The sequence below is a fragment of the Anabrus simplex genome, chromosome 13, assembly GCF_040414725.1.
Source record: "Anabrus simplex isolate iqAnaSimp1 chromosome 13, ASM4041472v1, whole genome shotgun sequence".
Lineage (NCBI taxonomy): Eukaryota > Metazoa > Arthropoda > Insecta > Orthoptera > Tettigoniidae > Anabrus > Anabrus simplex.
In genome coordinates this window covers 44,286,011-44,306,972 of record NC_090277.1, presented here as the reverse complement: position 1 = coordinate 44,306,972, position 20,962 = coordinate 44,286,011, and the positions used below count along the sequence as shown (strand labels likewise).

General features: G+C 41.7%; 1 protein-coding gene across 1 annotated transcript in view; it reads left to right on the top strand.

Annotated features, from left to right (window-relative positions):
* The window catches only part of LOC136884797 (tachykinin-like peptides receptor 86C), a 238,896-nt gene that overhangs the window by 168,452 nt on the left and 49,482 nt on the right, over window positions 1-20,962 (top strand). Inside the window, exon 5 of the mRNA XM_068230031.1 lies at window positions 7,393-7,543. Coding sequence (XP_068086132.1) covers window positions 7,393-7,543 — 151 coding nt within the window. The remainder of the gene's footprint in view (window positions 1-7,392; window positions 7,544-20,962) is intronic.

Genomic DNA, 20,962 nt, shown 5'->3' with positions numbered 1-20,962 from the left:
CGTTACAAACTGGTGAGCGATAAATAAGCCCACATCAGGGCGAAGATGTGTAAACACTTTAGTTGAGAACTTACAGGTTGTAAGTGCACTATTAAGAGCTTATGCGTCTGAGACGCTAGACTATATTAACTTATAGAGCTCAGAATCCTAGGCTGTATAAGTTAGTAGAACAAACAGGCTCTTATAAAATATCGTACCTGCTTTCAGAGCTATAATGATCATCCTACGTATTGATAATTCTCTCTAGTTCTGTATCTGATTTTTGGACTTTAAATTGTTGTTATTGGAGTTGACGAGCTCATTATTGTATTGTTATTGTTTATTCATATCTTCTATTTATAAAATGTTAAAGTAAAAAAAAGGAAATAAATAACGTTTCTAACTTATGCTCTGGCCATTTCCTTGTCCGCCCATTCACCCCGGCAAATTCTTACACCTATGTGATCCACGAAATTGCCGTATCATAAATAACTATCTGGTGTTTCGGTGATAATGGTACAGACTTTTATGAATGCTGTGGAAGCCACATGTATCAATACGGAACAGCAATCTGGAAACGTCTGGGTCCAATCTCTTACACCAACCAAATTTTTTGTAGGTTACAGGTTTATCAACGCATGTGGGTTCAATATGGTGCAGCCCTAACCCACGTTCCACATGTTACCCTGCCAGCTCAGGTCAGAAAATCTAGCTCTTTAACACGATTTAAGGTCGCCTGCCGAGACTGAGGACAGCCTACAGAATAGTTGAAGTATGAATGAGTGTGTGCCTGAAGAGTAGTTAGATACACTCACGGAAAGTGAAATCCCTATTCCAAGAAGATATTAGTTTAAAGGATTGCAATTTAACCTAAGCAATTGTCTAGGTAACATAACGGAGGTCGAGTTATAAGTCTTGGCAACTATTTATTTCTCTCGCAAACAGGAGACAACACGGAAAATCTATGATATGCATTTGGAAACGTGCGGTATGTACTTGCGTATGATGCCACTAGATGGTGTATGTAAACAACAGTGTGGGTCTAAGCATGCTCCCAAGTTGTGTGTGAGCGAGAGCATCACAAAATGGAAGTCAACAAGCAGGAGCAACGATCGTATATTAAAATATTAGTTATCCGTGGCAAAAATGCACGCCAATGCCATGCAGAGCTGCGGGAAGCATTAGGTGTATGACTATGATCTAATCCCCAAAGTCAAGAAGCCATTACGTGGACAACGGTTTGCTAACAAAGAGGACATCGCAACAGAATTTCGGAGAGAGGTGTCACACGTTAGCGATACACATGCAGCGAATGGTGTTCAGCGCCTGCCCCACCGCTGGCAACGCACAGTGGAAACCTTGGGTGATTATTTCGGAGGTCTGTAACCAGTGGAGACCTGTCCTTTATACGTAGGCTTGTGTATTTGCTGTCTATACCATAATAAACAATGTTTACCAATGGCCTGTGTTCTATCACTTTAATACGAGAATCTCCTGAAGTCATAATTTGTCTTCAGGCACTATGCATAAGTACATGCCCTATATTTCCAAATGCATATCTTAGATTTTCCGTGTTGTCTCCTGTTCGCGAGAAAAAATAGTTGCCATGAATATGACTCAACCCTCGTATTTGATTGAAGTTACCAGGTCACAGTTTCAAGTATGCATGGGAAGACGTGTGACATGGTGAAATATTAATACATTATCAAATGTGTAGTTGCCAAGATTTTGAATACAAGCATGGAAACTTACACGCAATATGTCCTACAGGTGCGTATGCCATTTTGTGGGATGCAGTTCCGCGCCTGTTGCACTTGGTCAGTTTATCAGCAACGGTTAATGCTGGAACTGGATGACGCTGGATTTGTCGTCCCATACGAGCTCGTTGGGTGAAAGGTCTTGTTATTTCGCTGGCCAACTCAACTAGTCGACACTCTGGCATGAGTACGAGTGATATCCCGTTGGAAAGCACCCCGTTGAATACTGCGAATGAATAGCAGGGGAACCGGTTCAGTCACAAGTCTGACGTACAAATCTGCTGTCAAACGAAATGGCTTCGCGGAACATAACCCCCGGTGTAGGTCCAGTGTGTCGACACCGCAGATAGGTTGGTTCCAAATGCTCACCTGGTCCCATTCTTATCAATCTACGGTCATCTCTAGTTCCAATAAATATAAGACTCTCGTCTGAGAACACAACAGATCTCCATTCCGTTCTCCAGTGAGATCAAAAATGACGTCAATGAAGTAGCAGATGGCAGTGATTCGGCGTGAACGCTACAGGACGTCTCGCTTGGAGCTGTCCCTCAAGTAATCGATTTGTTACAGTTGACTGTGTCACTACGGTGCCATCTGAAGCTCTAATGGCTGTTTTAGATGCAGTACGATCCACCACAGCCATGCGGTGAAAACGGTGGTCTTCCCTCTCCGAAGTGGTTCGTGCACGGCTGGACGCCGGACTTCTTGAGACGGTGCCTTCCCTTGACCATTGCTGCCAACTCCAATGCACTGTGGACGCATTCCTGTCAAGTCTTCCTGCAATATCGCGGAAAGAACACACCTTCTCGTAGCCCTATTACACGGCCTCGTTCACACTCAGTAATGTGCAGGATGGCAGCTATACATTGGTCTTACGGGAATAACCGATACTGGATGAGACAGCTGGCACAGGGGCTAATGTGCAAGATGGCCGCTATACATTGGTCTTATGGGAATAACCGATACTGGATGAGACAGCTGGCACAGGGGCTAATGTTCAAGATGGCCGCTATACATTGGTATTATGGGAATAACCGATACCGGGCAAGGGAACTGGCACAGGGGCTAATGTACAAGATGGCCGCTATGTATTGCTTTTGTGGGAATAACCGATACCGGGCAAGGGAATTGGCACAAGGGCTAATGTACAAGATGGCCGCTATGTATTGCTTTTGTGGGAATAACCGATACCGGGCAAGGGAACTGGCACAGGGGCTAATGTACAAGATGGCCGCTATGTATTGCTTTTGTGGGAATAACCGATACCGGGCAAGGGAATTGGCACAAGGGCTAATGTACAAGATGGCCGCTATGTATTGCTTTTGTGGCAATAACCGATACCGGGCAAGGGAACTGGCACAGGGGCTAATGTACAAGATGGCCGCTATGTATTGCTTTTGTGGGAATAATCGATACCGGGTGAGGGAACTGGCACAGGGGCTAATGTACAAGATGGCCGCTATGTATTGCTTTTGTGGGAATAATCGAAACCGGGCGAGGGAACTGGCACAGGGGCTAACGTACAAGATGGCCGCTATGTATTGCTTTTGTGGGAATAATCGATACCGGGCGAGGGAACTGGCACAGGGGCTAATGTGCAAGATGGCCGCTATACATTGGTCTTATGGGAATAACCGATACTGGATGAGACAGCTGGCACAGGGGCTAATGTACAAGATGGCCGCTATGTATTGCTTTTGTGGGAATAATCGATACCGGGCGAGGGAACTGGCACAGGGGCTAATGTACAAGATGGCCGCTATGTATTGCTTTTGTGGGAATAACCGATACCGGGCAAGGGAACTGGCACAGGGGCTAATGTGCAAGATGGCCGCTATACATTGGTCTTATGGGAACTTACACCAGAATGAGGATACCGTAGACTAGTTCTACCACCTGGGAAACTGCAGATTACGAGGTGACATGTGCGTGATCAGCACTTGAGGATGGACGGTTTACAAGTCACGTGACGGGAGTTACACTGTATATCATATTTCCCTAATGGCATCTCACTGTCTCCTTAAAACCCTATTTGACTCACACTCACTTCACAATGCCAACACCGGACGATGACTAACGCTCATGAAGAGTACAGCGCGTATTTAAAGCGAAATTACCATAGTGCAACTACCAGTACAACTCTTCGTGAACTAGCGCACAAAATTGTGAATTTCAGATGTGCAAACACCCCTCCCGAATTTGCTGTCTATCAGAACTCCTTCTTGGTAATGAGATTTCACTTTTCACCAGTGTAATTATAAGAACATTTTAGTAACAGGACCTACCGATTAATATTTCTGTAAGAAAAAACGGATTACTATTTATTATTAGGTATACATTATTAATTTTATTTCGACGTTATTTCATTCTTTAACCCCTATGAGTGAGGGACGCATACGATGAATACACCCACGGTATCCCCTGCCTGTCGTAAGAGGCGACTAGGAGGGGCGACCAAGGAATGCTGAATTTGAACCATGCGATTACCTGTGATTGGTACCATCATGTGAGGAAAAACATGCGTTGACTTTTCTTGCGATTGTATCACTACGTGATGAATACCAATGATCTGTGGGTAGATCACTATGCGTTTACAGTACCCGTATATAGTATGCGCCACTATGACGGAGGCGCCCTTCTGTCCAGGTTGCGTTGGAACACCCCAAGCAGACCCTATTATCGCTGGGGTTTGCGTTCCCTCTGACTGGCGCCATTATGTGAGAAATTCCATAGGTCTGCGTTACAAGTGCGTAGTACATTACCTGTGAGTAGTTAGACAACGTGAGGAACACCGCGAGTCTACGTTACTCGTGATATGAGAAACATAATGGCTCTACTTTACTAGCGAGAAGTACCATTATGAGGGGCCGATGACCTTGATTTTGGACTCCTTTAAACAACAAGGATCATCCATTCAGGATTGTGATTTGGAAGCAGCCCCTTGGTCAATATGTAAGATTGTTTTAAGTTCATAATCATTGTTCATAGCCGCCTTTTTGAATTCTATTCAGTGGATGAAGTTTGGAATTTTAAATTGTTATTTATCTCGTACCATTCAGGACCGATGACCTAGATGTTAGGCCCATTCAAACAACAATAATCATCATCATTATTTAATTCTTAAAATATATTAGGATCATGTACTGCATATTTTGATTTAATGCAGTATTGTTGTATTACTGTGTTCATACCTGCTCTTAAAGTATGTTCTGATTTCCTTTAATTTAAGTTTTCAATAATTCTCATACTCAAGTTTGATGATCTTAATTTAATTTCAATTGTGTTCATTTTTAATATTAATTTAGTTTGTTACGGGTACGTATTTAAATTCCTTTTGATTCTAATGACTTGTTTAGTTTTAACTATTTTTATTTATTTTAGATTGTAAACACGATGCGGTTAACTTCAGGAGAATGCCTACAGCGCAAACTTCGCCACTGAACAAGGCAAACAAACAAATAAATAAATAAATAAATAAATAAATAAATAAATAAATAAATAAATAAATAAATAAATAAATAAATAAATAAATAAACATGTTAATCAGACGTTCACAGAGTGGATAGGAAGAGGAGAGCCTATCGCGTGGCCACCACGCTCTCCTAATCTGATCCCACTTGATTTCTTCTTGTGGAGTTATGGGAAGAGTCCTGCCTGCGAGACACCTTTAGGAACTGAAGAAGGAGCTCCTGGCAAGAATCATTACTCCTTAGTGGCAATGCTAGAACGACGCCAGAAGTGTTCTACCGGATACACCACAACTTACTGCGATATTCTCGAAACCGGGGGACACTATTTTGAACAGACGTTGTAGATGTCCTCCTAACGTGTGTACACAGTTCAGGTAAATAAAGGTATTACAACTCCACACAGAGAGTATTAAGGTGTTTTAAATCCCACGTTCATAAAGACCAGGGGCAGTGCGTGGCATTGTTGCAGTTTTTCATAACTCCCAATAATTGTCCACTTCATTTGTCGTCTTCTCCTCTAATTTTTCGTTTAATAAACCTAGAATATCTTCTAAAATATGTTAAAAATCAACCAATTTGGTCATTCTATGTACTAATTCCTCGTAATGGACGAATAAACACTACAGCTTCGAAACGAACTCACGGGGTTTGCTTTCCAACGAAAAGTTCCAAACGCACAGCGCCTCGTAATGCAGTTTCAGCAGGGATGAGCCTAAGCATCAGGTAGCACGCTTACCAGGATCGCTCCTTGGGTGTTGCATGAGACCAGCAAGCCTACTATCAGGTAACAACTCCAGATGACACGTCAGATTGTACCACTCTGCGGAGATGACTTCATCCCTGCTTTCTCACCACTCACAGCGGTAATTTCCACGCAACTAGCGTACGCCATATAGGATCACCCACAGTATTACGAACACTTCGAATCAATGAAAAACAGGAAGGATAATTTTGAATTTAAGTGAGGCAAGAATAACTGTAGTTATACTTACTTCTTGTTTCCAGTGTTTTAACTGCCGATTATGTTTCAGTTTTAATAGGGAAGTAGTTCATTTCTTAAGGATAATAGAGTATCTTGTTATTTTTGCAAGCTTCTCATATAAAAGTTTGACATTGCAATTTTTGTTGAAACACCCAGCTTTAGATGCCACCAACCGCCAATGATAAGGACCTCAAAACAAATGTCGATTTTATCCAGCGACTGAGACGTTTACGGGCCGAAGTTCCCCACCTCAAATTGATACAGTGTTCCTAAAAGTCTGTATCATCGTCACGAAAACATTCAGTAGGATCGCGGAAGAAGTGTGGGCTACACAATAGTCTTATGGGAATAACCGATACTGGGTGAAACAGCTCGCACAGTGGCTAAAGTGCAAGATGGCCGCTATACATTGTTCTTGTGGGAATGAACGATACTGGGTGAGACAGCTGGCACAGGGGCTGATGTGCACGATGGCCGCTATACATTGGTCTTGTGGGAATAAGCGATACTGGGTGAGACAGCTGGCACAGGGGCTAATGTGCACGATGGCCGCTATACATTGTTCTTGTGGGAATAAGCGATACTGGGTGAGACAGCTGGCACAGGGGCTGATGTGCACGATGGCCGCTATACATTGTTCTTGTGGGAATAAGCGATACTGGGTGAGACAGCTGGCACAGGGGCTAATGTGCAAGATGGCCGCTATACATTGTTCTTGTGGGAATAAGCGATACTGGGTGAGACAGCTGGCACAGGGGCTGATGTGCACGATGGCCGCTATACATTGTTCTTGTGGGAATAAGCGATACTGGGTGAGACAGCTGGCACAGGGGCTAATGTGCAAGATGGCCGCTATACATTGTTCTTGTGGGAATAAGCGATACTGGGTGAGACAGCTGGCACAGGGGCTAATGTGCACGATGGCCGCTATACATTGTTCTTGTGGGAATAAGCGATACTGGGTGAGACAGCTGGCACAGGGGCTAATGTGCAAGATGGCCGCTATACATTGGTCTTATGGAAACTTACACCAGAATGAGGATGTCGTAGACTATTTCTACCGCCTGGGAACCTCCAGATTACGAAGCGATATGTGCGTGATCGGCACCTGAGGGTGGACGGTTTACAAGTCACGTGACATGAGTTACACTGTATATCATATTTCCCTAACTGCATCTCACTGTACAGTAATGTTCTGTTCCAGGTACAATTTGATCTTCTTAGCAGTAACGTACCTCCTCCCAGTGACCGCCATGGCTGTGTGCTACACCATCATGGGGAAGGCGCTGTGGGGAAGTCGCTCTATTGGAGAGCTAACACACCGACAGACCGAAGCTATCAAATGTAAGAAAAAGGTGAGTGCACTACTTTCCATTAGGATCCATTCCTGGTCGTAAAAGTGAACTGTTATATCAGCTCACGAGCTATCAACGCTGCCAAGTGACAAAGTTTATTTAATGTTTGTAGCAGATATATTATTACTTATTTTGATAAGTTTCCAGTTTTAGCAAAAATAAAGCCAATTCAGACACGGTACTTTAGTTTCGACTTTATTTAAAGCCATCCTCAAATTTCTGCGATGTGAAGGTTGACTTAATAAGGTCAAAACTTAAGTACCTGAATTTGAGTCATTTGTCTTAATAACTACTTATTACGACAAAGTTAAACTATCATAGCACCCCGCGATATATAATTTTGAAACATGACCCTTTGTTCGCGTCTTTACTCCCTTGCTTGCACATCTTTGGGGCTGAATTTTTTTTAAAAAAATCCTAGCTGTTGCTTATAACTAGACCTTTTTTAGGTAGTAATAGGATAGAATGCAAACTAATCTGCTTATTAGAAAGTGTCGACTAGCCCGCCCTTCCAAAATGTAGCGACAGTAACATAAATTCTAGGGGTTCCGAAGAGCCGTACCCCTAAACTTCATGCAAACCTCATAGCACAACAATTATGCAGGATAGACTATACTTGTTACCCGCTTCAGTAAGTTGGCATTCTAACTTATTACTACCTAAAAATCCGGGCCATACTGTACGTAGGACCTAAGATAAATCTCTATACAAAAATTTCACTCGCATCGGTTTTCTCATTCCTGAGCTTTCGCAACGAATGAGTGGTTTTTATTTAAGTTAGAAGCCTAGATGAAAATTAATTCTTCTCCGTCATGTGTCATCTCTTCTTACGAATTTGACAATCATCACAGCTATACCTGAAGGCCTGAATAAATCACTGCTCATCAAGAAGAGCCGCTCCGACTCTACAGGACTTAATTCGGGAGGTGATGGGCTGTCATGAGAATGGTATATCCCATTCTTCACACTCATTCAAATGCCAGGAGAGTTCATTTTATATGCTACTGCAGCTTTCTTCTGACCTTCCCAGCACCTTTAATCACCGCAAAACATATCCTGGCCTGAGAGATGGCGTCCCCCTCTAAAAGGCCCACCGCACCCCTTCAGGGAACGGAATGATAACTCAAAAAATTCACTGGTAGTACAGTTAAATTATATCATGTTCCAAGCTGACCCACTGATATTGCAGTTTACCGAGCGAGTTGGCCGTGCGGTTAGGGAGCTGTGAGTTTGCATTCGGGAGATAGCAGGTTCGAACCCCACTGTCGGCAGCCCTGAAGATGGTCTGCTACAGTTTCCCATATTCACACTAGGCTGTTCCTTAATTAAGGCCATGGTCGCTACCTTTCCACTCCTAGCACTTTTCTATTATCATATTGATGCCATGTGCGAAGTGCGAAGTATAACGAATTGTAAAAAATAATTATCACGCCACAAATATTTATCAGAGCAGCCCGCGATATATCACTCCAAAATATGCCTCATTGTTCGCTAGTTTACATCCTCATGTGCACTTGTTCAAAATGTTTTCGTAGCGTTACTTATGACCTAATTGGAATCTCTATACCAGTTTCCTGATTCCTGAGCTATCGTAACCTGCTATTATTGCGGTTATCCATTTCTATCGGCTTCCGTTTGTTGTTACGACGGAAGACAAACAATACCCGTCTCAAGTTAAAAGTTTCTATATCTTATTTTTCCTCATATATGGAGCCAGTTTCTTTATTTCAATAGATTCTTGTTCCTCGCAAATAATCGAGGAATAGTTGGACCTGATAACGTTGAACAAGTGAAACAGTTTTCCTACCTTGCACCCTAATCACGAGTGATAATCGCGACATATCAGAAGTCACAAAAAGATTAGCAATGCCAAGGAGAACTTTCCAAGATTAAACAAAAGCATTTGCTCGCCAACAAACATATAGATATTCAAACTCGGAACGCCGTTGGAAAAACCTTTCTATCGAGCGTGCTTCTATGTGGTTGCAAAAGCTGGACATTTGGAATGCAAGGAAAGACTAGAGACAATTCAAGTGTGGATCTGAAGAAGAATGCAGATGATAAGTTGGACTGAAATGAAGAGCAATATCGAAGTCGTTATAGAGAGGAGAAAAACGGAGTGTGGTAATTGAAATTAAAATAAAATGTATTGGTCACATTCTGCGGCATGAGATGTTTCTTTGTAACATAATTGAAGGAAGAATTGCAGGAAAAAGAGGAAGAGCACAACCCAGAGTGTCTTATTCCAAAAACCTTCTTCTGAGGATGAACTGCAAGACCTACACTGAGTTGAAAAGACTGGTTTGAGATAGACAACTATAGTTGCGGCGACAAGGCTCAGCCTTTAGAATATGATGATGATCCAAGTCTGTAGGAAAATGTTTCTTTTACTTGTGCCATCTCCTGATGGAGAGTTGATAATCATTGCCGCCGTGAATAGATCGCTGATGGCACAGTTGTACTGCGATTCAAGTCCACCCAAATATTGCAGTTTCTTAATCTTCACTACATTCAGAATTCTCTTTCTAATTCTTCTGATAACCTATTAATTTATGACGTGGGCCATCCAGTAGAACCTCAGAATTATCATGAATTTCGACTAAAATTAAAATTACAGTTCGTTGCTACTGATGTTGTGGGAAACAAAGATATCTAAGTATCTAGAAACAAAGTGAAATTATCTCTTGAGAGCTAGCCTACACATCCTGAGGACTTCTGCACTTGCGCTCTGTGTGTCACCCGCTGAGTATGCCGCTCTTGTGTGGAACACTTCAGCACACGCTAAGCAGATTGATACTGCGCTCAACGATAATGCAAGGATAATCTCTGGATGCCTAAAACCAACGCCAGTGCAGAAACTGTACCCGATTGTTTGAATAACCCCACCCAACTTCCGGATGGCCACTGATGCAGACGCTGAGGGAACAGAGCATTGGGATGACCATCGACATCCACTCCATGGTCCACCAAGCAGCAATGTCTGGCATCAGATCCCGCAAGAGCTTCCTTTCTAGGACTCTGCCGCTGGACGGAAAACCAAAGACAACTCGTCTGAGCAAGTGGAGGAAGTCATTGCCCACAGGCAAGTCACCAAATGAATGAACTAGCTCCTGGCGCTGACCTACCTTACTCTAAATAGAGGTTCCTCGACCGCTTAAGAGTGGACGTCTCTCGATGCAAAACCAACCTGAAGAAATGGGGGATACTTCCAGCAAATGCAGACACCTCGTGTGAATGTGGTGCTGAACAAGACTCAGTCCACCTACTTATCTGTCCCCGCCTGGACAATCCATGCACATCACAAGATGTTTTAGAAGGAACAACAAGACGACCCCAGCTACAGCTTTCTGGAAATACTGACCAGACACGAAAATGAATGAATTATCGCTTTCACTAAAAATTATTTGTTTACAGATTTCAGCGATCAAAATAAAAGAGTCCAAATATATTTCTGTTATGAGTACAGATATATACTGAATGAAACCCTAAGCACTCATGTTAACCGCTCGGAGAAAAAAGACGAACATGCTATCCACGGCTTTCAGCTCTTGTTACGACGGAAGACCAACAATGAGTTAAAAGTTTGAATATCTTGTTTTTCTCATATATAGGGCTTGTTTCCTTATTTAGGGGCCGATGACCTTATTTGTTAGGTCCCTTTAAACAACAAGCATCATCATCATCATCATCATCAGTTTATTCATTTCAATCCATTTATTGGCGTTTATAGATGTGCCTTGCAAATAACAGACGACGTAACGACGATATTCTTGTAATGAGGAATATTTATCGAGACAGTGACGTTCCATGTTCACATTCGAAAATATAGCAACCCCCACGATGAACAGTTCGTGGAATCTCAACAATTCGCAGAGTGGGTAAATGAGATATCGGATTGTATTGATTGTGAATTTGATGAAGGAAAATCTATGGACGTAATGGTGATAGCAGTGTGAGTGAAACTAATGACGACAGTGAGGAATTTGTGATTGAAAACGACACATGTAATTGAATTTGAACTGGCGACGTAAAACTAAATTGCACTGATAAACACGGCGCATAAATCCATTGATTTCCAGGCAGCTGTATGATTAGTCTACAGACCTGGATGTTTTAACCATTTCTCGGGAAATCATTTCTGGATACACGAAGCAAACTTTTTCTCGCCGACAGTGATACTCTGAATGAATCGACAGAGATTATTGTGGGTGAATGACATTCAGTCTCCAGTGATTTGAAATAATATAGTAAAGTAAAGCTGAAATTAAATATAAAAATAAGCATATCTCAAAAGGAATTAATCCATCACTGTAGAACTTTCTGAAATCCTTTCATCTAAATACTTTCCTTTCTTACTGCAAATGGTAATTTCAAAATTTTCTATCGTAATATTATATCAGCCCATGATAAATTAGACATTCCAAGTGACGTAAAAATGAACTACCATACTGGTCCACGAGCTACCAACGCAACCAAGCGGCCTAAAAATAAAATACACTGCCGGAATGAACATGCAGCATCCTCAGAAACAAGATCATTTTATTCACCACCGATGTAACTGGTAGTCCATCATTACAGGAATATACAACCTGTGTTAATAAGGTTCGGTGAATGAAGTCAGAACGGCCGATCCGGCAACACTGGCGACACACAACGGTGCACCTGCGTAGCAGCAGGTTTTGACCACCTGCTCCCAACATTGTTCAGTTGAGCATCATGTGTGTACCGTGTAAGACCTGTTTGACACAGTGCGTGTTTAGTGCGTTGTTTCTGAACTGCGAACTGGAACATGAACGACCAAAAGATCAATGTACCGTTTTGTTTTAAGCTTGGCAAGACACCGAAAGAAACGCATGCAACGCTGGTACATGTTCATGAAAACCAAATAGTGCCCTTGAAGTGTGTGTACGAGTGGTTCGCCCGTTTTCGAGGAGGCCGGGAAAGTATTTCTGACATCCTGTAGCGGAAGACCGGCGACCGCCGTCAGTGACGAAAACATTGAGAAGGTGAGGACATTAATCACGAACGATCGGCGATTAACTGTGTGCATGATAGCGGATGAACTGCAGATTAACCGTGAATCCGTGCGACAAATCGTTACCCAGAAGTTAAAACCAAACCAAACCCCAAACTCCATGGTACTACAGCCCTTGAAGGGCCTTGGCCTAACAAGCGACCGCTGCTCAGCCCGAAGGCCTGCAGATTACGAGGTGTCGTGTGGTCAGCACGACGAATCCTCTCGGCCGTTATTCTTGGCTTTCTAGACCGGAGCTTTTATCTCGCTGTCAGATAGCTCCTCAATTGAAATCACGTAGGCTGAGTGGAACTCGAACCAGCCCTCAGGTCCAAGTAAAAATCCCTGACCTGGCCGGGAATCGAACCCGGGGCCTCCGGGTAAGAGACAGGCACGCTACCCCTACACCACGGAGCCAGCTTACCCAGAAGTTAGGGAAGAGGAAAACGTGTTCTCGTCCTGTTCCACATCACTTGACTAACGATCAGAAGCAGGCACGTTTAGAGGCTTCACAGGATTTTGTCGAAACGGCGGATGCGACACCAAATTTCCTGACCTGTATTGTCACTGGGGATGAAACCTGGTGTCTCAGGTACGACCCTGAAACGAAACGGCAAAGCATGGAATGGCATCCTCCGGAATACCCTCGTTGGAAAAAGGTCAGAGCCGAAAATCACGCATCAAACTCGCTCTGAAAGGAAAGAGATTTGTCGATATTCCTGACATCCAACGAAACGTGACGAGGCTTTTGAACACCATCCCAAAGGAAGCCTTCTTTCAAAGTTTCCAAGACATGCATCGTCGATCTCAGCGGTGCACAGTTATGGGAGGGGACTATTTCGAAGGACAGTAAGGTCACTGTCGTGCATTGTTCATCTATGTTGATAGTGCAGGACTATTCACCGAACTTTATTGTCACAGGTTGTATGATTACAAATTCAGACGAAATGAAACACACTTGTCGCAGTAAATGGTGGCCAAACAGTCGCATCAATACACAATTTACAGGTCCCCTTCCTCTCGCGTCAATGCAGGCGTGTATTAGCCGGCGCAAATGATCATAAAGGTGCCGAATTGCATCCTGCGATAGATTGTCCTAAGCATCTGCACATTTTGATGCAATTCGGCAATGGTTCTTGCTGTCTCTAGAGAACGCGTAAGTTCCCGCTTCCTCATGTCCCATACGTGTCCAGTTGGCGAGAGATGCTGTACACCAAGTAGAGCACGTTGCGTCACAGCAGCTGTATGTGGACGTGCACTGTCCAAGAGCATCACCTCCTGTCGAATAAATGACAGTAGCACGGTGTCAACACACTGTGCAATGTACGTTACCCTGCTGAAACACTAACTGTGACCATGAGTTCTAACTGATGCCCCCCCCCTCCTCCACACACTATGAAACCTAGGGTGGGACCTGCGTGTCGTTGGCGAATGCACTCTGGAATACGCCGTAACGTGTACGTCCACCACTTGCATATAGACAGATCCTAATCTCGTCACTGAAGATAACAGAGCTCCATTCCTATCCCCAGTCGACACTTTCACGACACCAGAGTGCTTGACGGTGTCGTGTTGTCAATGGTAGCCTGGCCAGAGGAACACTTGATCGTAATCCTGCTGCAAGCAGACAGTTCCCAATGGTCCTTGGTGACACAGCAGGTGCAACATGTGACCGGACTTCGTTCCTGGATGATGTTCGGTCGGCCACCGCTACTCGCACAGTGCCTCGACCTTGGCGTGCGTCTGTACTACGCGGACGTCCAGAGCCTTGTGTACGGGTGTAGGAATTTACCACACACCACCGATACATTCTGCCCAACATGTGCACAAATCCGTCGATACGTCCATCCAGCTTACTACAGGCCCAAAATACAAGCCCATCCAAATGGCTGCAGTTGTTCAAAACGAGGATGTACTTGTCGGCGGGCAATGATTGTACCCTAGAATGAATGTTGCAAAAACTGTTCACCTCTAACCTCAACAGAGTTCCTGTCTGAAAAGTCAAAACGGAGTGCGCACGGACAGGCATCCTGAGCGCCGTCTGATCGCCGATGTCCGTGACAAATGAATCACTAACACAACCCCACTTATTGTGCCACTGAACACAGTCCTTGAGGATGCTGTATGTGTTTTTCCCGACAGTGTACTATATTAGCTCACGGGAAGTATGGGAATTCAACCTGCTGCCTGTCTGGGGGATCGAAACTATAAGTATGGCCAGTTTCACTTATACGACTTGAAAATGATGACCTACAATTTCTTCCTTAGCATTATTTTGGCTCCTTTTATTCTCCTTTTTGTAAGATAAGTTCTGATTCAAAATTTCATTTCAATTTCTAAACCTCACTTTTTCTTCCGACTTTGCCGGGCTGAGTGGCTCAGACGGATAAGGCGCTGCCCGTCTGACCCCCAACTTGGCAAGTTCGATCCTGGCTCAATCCGGTGATATTTGAAGGTGCTCAAATACGTCAGACTCGGGTAGATAGATTTACTGGCACGTAAAAGAACTCCTGCGAGACTAAATTCCGGCACCTCGGCATCTACGAAAACCGTCAAAGTAGTTAGTGGGACGTTAAACCAATAACTTTATTATTATTCCAAATTAATTATATCCTTAAAAGATCTAAAGAATTATTTGTTTTAAATGCAACCTTGAAAACCCCTTTTCTCAAATTCTCACATTCTTCGATAACTTCCCATAATAAGTGAGGGTTACAAATTCTTTACAGTCGTCTACTGTATTTTTCTCTGATCGCTGAAACTGGTAAGAAAATAAATAATTTGTAATTTAAGACGTAATTTCAGTCTTGTTTCGTTATAGACGTCGATAAAATTAACATTATTGTATTTACGTATACATTTCAGAGCATACTATACTGTACTTGTGTTCGTATAGAGGCGAGGAAGAAGCCTCCTTCATCCGCTGCTGTGTATGCAACTCTTCCTACAGAATCGTGATGAGAGTTGCAGGAGCCTTAGTGAGTTCGAAACTGAGGATCAATGACCACAACGTGGTGGAAATTAGCATGTGGTCTCGTGTTCTAACCGCCGACAGCTGCCCGTAAGCGGCATAAATCATGTCCTAACGCTAGTGTTGATGACGAGCAAAGTCGTGTGGGATTGAAACGAACTGGATGGCATTAGCTAGGGATCGATAAGAAGAAGCCTGTTTGAAACAAACACAGCAGTTCCAGTAAGGTACATATTCGACGTTCAACATCTGTACATATATGAAATACCATCCTATTTATCTGTGCATTTCAAATTTTTAACGAAAAATACTTTTTTTTTTCACAGAGGCCACTTGCTCGAAAGTAACACATGGACAGTGTGATCGACAGCTGTACAGCGCATGCGTACAATTTGCTGCGGTCATAGTTAACATAAACTACTGTTATATTTATTTACGCAACTGTCACCGTGGAATTTGGAAACTAATAATGTAAACTTACCACTTTAGTGAGTGTTGTGTACAATATTTTATTTTATTTCGTAGAATTTACTTAAATTAAATATTGACTAATAAATCATTTTGACACGTCACCACGCAGATCATTACATTCCGAGTTTTCAGGCAGTAACAGGTTATAATGTAAACTAATTTGGTTATTATGAAGTGTAGACCAGCCCGTCCTTCGGTTATGTAGCAAGAGTAACATAACTTCCAGGGGTTTCGACTGACCGTACCCCTAATGTTTATGCAAACCTCGTAGCATAAACGTTGTGCAGTATAGGCTATACTTGTTACCTGCTTCAGTAAGTTTGCATTCTAACCTATTACCGCCAAAGAATCCGCGCTCTACAATCCGTTCACGTTTGACTCATGCAGTTACGTTTGGATAGAAATAAAAGTGAGAAAGAAGTAAGAAAAACGGAGTGAAAGGACAGAATAGCTAAGAGGTGGAAACAAGAGGGACAAGATAATTGCAAACAACAGGACAGAAATGTGATGAAATGAAGAGAAAATTAAGAAAGAAGTATAGGAGCAAAGAAGGAAAAATAACAAAAGAACGAAGGGAAGAACATATGGAGAAAAATTGGAGAAAGAACGAAAGCGAGTGAAAAAAGAGAATGAAAGCAGCGTGTAGGAAGGAAGGAAGGAAGGAAGGAAGGAAATAAATAAGAAAGAAAGAAAGAAAGAAAGAAAGAAAGAAAGAAAGAAAGAAAGAGATGGAAATGAAAGAGTGTGGAAATATAAGAAGAATAGAATAATATTGAATTTCAAGAATATAATAATAATAATAATAATAATAATAATAATAATAATAATAATAATAATAATAATAATAATAATGTTATTTGCTTTATGTCCCACTAACTACTATTACGGTTTTCGGAGATGCCGAAGTGCCGGAATTTAATCCCGCAAGTGTTCTTCTATCAATCAATCAATCAATCAATCAATCAATCACTACTCATCTGCATTTAGGGCAGTCGCCCAGGTGGCAGATTCCCTATCTGTTGTTTTCCTAGCCTTTTCTTAAATGACTGCAAAGAAATTGGAAATTTATTGAACATCTCCCTTGGTAAGTTATTCCAGTCCCTAACTCCCCTTCCTATAAACGCATATTTGCCCCAATTTATCCTCTTGAATTCCAACTTTATCTTCATATTTGAGATCTTTTCTACTTTTAAAGACACCACTCAGACTTATTCGTCTACCGATGTCCTCCCACGCCATCTGTCCACTGACAGCTCGGAACATCCCACTTAGTCGAGCAGCTCGTCTCCTTTCTCCCAAGTTTTCTCAAGTCTTTTGCGTGCCAGTAAATCTACCGACATGCGGCTGACGTATTTGAGCACCTTCAAATACCACCAGACTGAGCCAGGATCGAACCTGCCAAGTTGGGTTCAGAAGGCCAGCGCCTCAACCGTCTGAGCCACTCAGCCAGGGCAAATTTCAAGAAGAATTGAATTAATATGTGTAGAGAGAAGGGAAGAAAAGTAAGGAAGGATGAAAAAGAGAGTGAATAATGGAAAGAAAGAAAATGGAAAAATGATGACAGGTTTTAAAGAAACATAGAAAGAAAAAGGGGTATGGGAAAGAAGAAAGTAAGACGTGTGAATAATAAATCTTATTTGCTTTACATCCCACTAACTACTTTTACGGTTTTTGGAGACGCCGCGGTGCCGGAATTTAGTCCCTCAGGATTTCTTTTACGTGCCAGTAAATCTACCGACATGAGGCTGACGAATTTGAACACCATCAATATTATTCTATTCTTGTTACATTTCCACGTGTCTTTCATTTCCATATCTTTCTTTCTTTCTTTTTTTTCTTTCTTTCTTTCTTTCGTTTCTTGAACACCTTCAAATACCACCGGACTGAGCCAGGATCGAACCTGTCAAGTTGGGGTCAGAAAGCCAGCGCCTCAACCGTCTGAGCCACTCAGCCCGGCAAGATGTGTGATAACGAGAAAATAATAAAATGGAAGTACACAATGAGAATCCAGGAAAGAATAATAAAGAAAGAATTGCAGGGAAAGGGAGATAAAGAAGCGGAGAAATGAAATGAAAATTAATGAAGAAGGAAAATAAGTAAGGCGAATGCAAAGAAAATTGTAGGAAGGATAAAAGAAGATTGATATAGAAATAGAAAAAAATCCGAGTAAAGAGAGAATGGCGCAAAGGAAAGAATATTATATAGAGGAAGGAAGAAGGTGCGAGTGGTTTCTCACTCGAGTAAATTTATCTCGAGTTGAGAGCCTCCGGGAGAAGGCAACTAGAGCGGATACATTCAGTTTGGGAATTCCACAAAGCAATCATTTAAGATGGCAATACGCTCTGGTAATTGTCAAAGTGAAAAGACTCATCGCCACTCCTAGTGTAGATCGAACTATAAAATTGTATTTTCTACCATCTAGACCAGATCTACTGTCTAAAAGCTCGTCACCATCCTCCTATATAGGGAGAAAATAGACGCCCATAAGTATATTTGTAAAGGAGGCCTACAGATCTCGCAAATGTGATATAGGAACCTGTGTTCTTAGACTTTCAAATTCGTAGAACTTAATAAATTAATTCATTCTCCGTGTAATACACTAACGTGAAAACGTTATGGCTGCTGTAAATCAGTGCACTGCCAGAGATATACAAGATAAACTGCTTATTGAATAATAAGCAAGTTATCATACTACAAATAAAAATAAATTAAGTAACGGGAGAGGGGAGAAAGAATAATGTAGGTTAGCCCAAAGTATGTATTCCCAAACACTTCATCAAACATATTTCACGAACAAACGGGAGATAGTTATATTAAAAACGGCTGTAATGATGTGTTATTAAGCCTAGTGCCTTACCATTTATTTATTTATTTATTTATTTATTTATTTATTTATTTATTTATTTATTTATTTATTTATTTATTTATTCTTCTTTCCGATGAGGCCTGCTAAGGACCACGTGCCAATTTCAATTCAGTTCTTCATACTGTGTTGTTTTCTCTTCCGTTCCTTCCAATATTCTTTCATCCTTTCACTGTGCTGTTTTCTTCTGTCCTCGGACCACTTCGCACCAGGCTTCTTGTTCAATCTTCCTTGGAATCCTGCCATATTTACTACCCTCTTTCTAAAAATGTCTCTGTCCATAGTTTCTTCTTCTCTTATATTATTTCTTTCTAAATCTTTCCTTACTTCTTGAATCGAGCCAGTTGTTGCCTTTTTGTGCCAAAGGTAATTGAAAATCCTTTTTGTTAACCTGGAATCATCCATTCTGTAAATGTGTCCGAAAAATTGCAATCTCCTTTTTCTTATGGTTTCTGTTATGTTTTCTATGTTCCTGCATATTTCATCATTAGATCTTAATTTCCATACTTCTGTTGTTTTCACGGGGCCTAAAATTTTCCTAATGATTCTCCTTTCTAGTACCTCAAGTTTATTTATTTATTTATTTATTTATTTATTTATTTATTTATTTATTTATTTATTTATTTATTTATTTATTTATTGATTTATTTGTCGTTTTGAAAGTACACAGGCAGTAGGCCAATACAGTACCTTCTTAATGCAGTAATGCTTACAATACATATGTAAGTAAAAATAAACAGAAGATCAAGACAAGGAAGAAGAAGAAGAAGAAGAAGAAAAGTAATCAGTTCTTTTGATGGTTCCATGCTTCACTTCCATGTCTCTTTCTCCTTGGCGTCTGTATTCCATGTACTCTGTCCCCTTTAAGACTGGGTTTCTCAACGTTATTTTTACCGTAGACTTACGCTCCTCGAAAGCGGGTACAGGGAAAGAAGCATTCTAAGACGGTTTCAGTGTTTGGGTGGAACGCGTACGTACATCACCGAAAGTATTTACAGTAACTTACGATTACGTTAAATGTCTCAATTTGCAGATAAAATGTTTCAAAAAGAAAAGAAATTCTGAAAAACACTTTTCATGAAATAGCGTTTCAAAGTAAGGCAACATTTGTACTAAATATGTGACGTCACACGCACTCTGTTATAAGATGTCGCTGTGTTGCCTCACGCACTCAGTTGGAGGTTAGCTGACGTTGTGAATACATCGTGGTCAGTTGAATTGAATTGAATTGAATTGAATTGAATTGAATTGAATTGAATTGAATTGAATTGAATTGAATTGAATTGAATTGAATTGAATTGAATTGAATTGAATTGAATTGAATTGAATTGAATTGAATTGAATTGAATTTGAATTGAATTGGAAAAGGAAGATTTGATTAGGATTCGGTGAAATCATGCAGAAGTAGGAGTTGGAATAGAGGAAATAAAAAGAGCGAAATAGGTGTTACTGTAAGAAATGAAACAGCGAAAAAAATTTAATAAGTTCTCCCCTGCGAACCGTGTGACCTTGCCGCGGTGGGGAGGCTTGCGTGCCCCAATGAAGCAGATAGCAAGCCGCAGGTGCAACCATATCTGGATGGGTACCTGTTGAGAGACCAGACTAAGTAATGGTTCATCGAAAGGGGAGTAGAAGCCTTTCGGAAATTACAAGGGCGGCACTCTAAATGATTGACTGGTATGGGCTTGTAATAATACTCAACATGGCTTAGCTGTGTTGATACTGCTACACGGCTGAAAGCAACGGGAAACTACAGCCGTAACTAACTCCCGAGGACATCCAGCTCTCTCTGTATGAATGTTGTACTTATGATGGCTTCCTCCCGGATAAAATATTCAGGAGGTAAAATAGCCCCGGGGGGCTACACTAAAGGGGGCGATCATCAGGAAGATGGACACTGACATTCTGCGAGTCGGACCGTGGAATGTTAGAAGTTTGAATCGTTGTGGTAGGTTAGACAATCTGAAAAGGGAGATGGATAAACTAAGTTAGAAGTAGTTGATATAAGTGAAGTACGTTGGCAGGAAGAACAGGATTTCTGGTCAGGCGACTAAAGAATTATCAACATAAAATCAGACAGGGGAAATGCACGAATTGGTT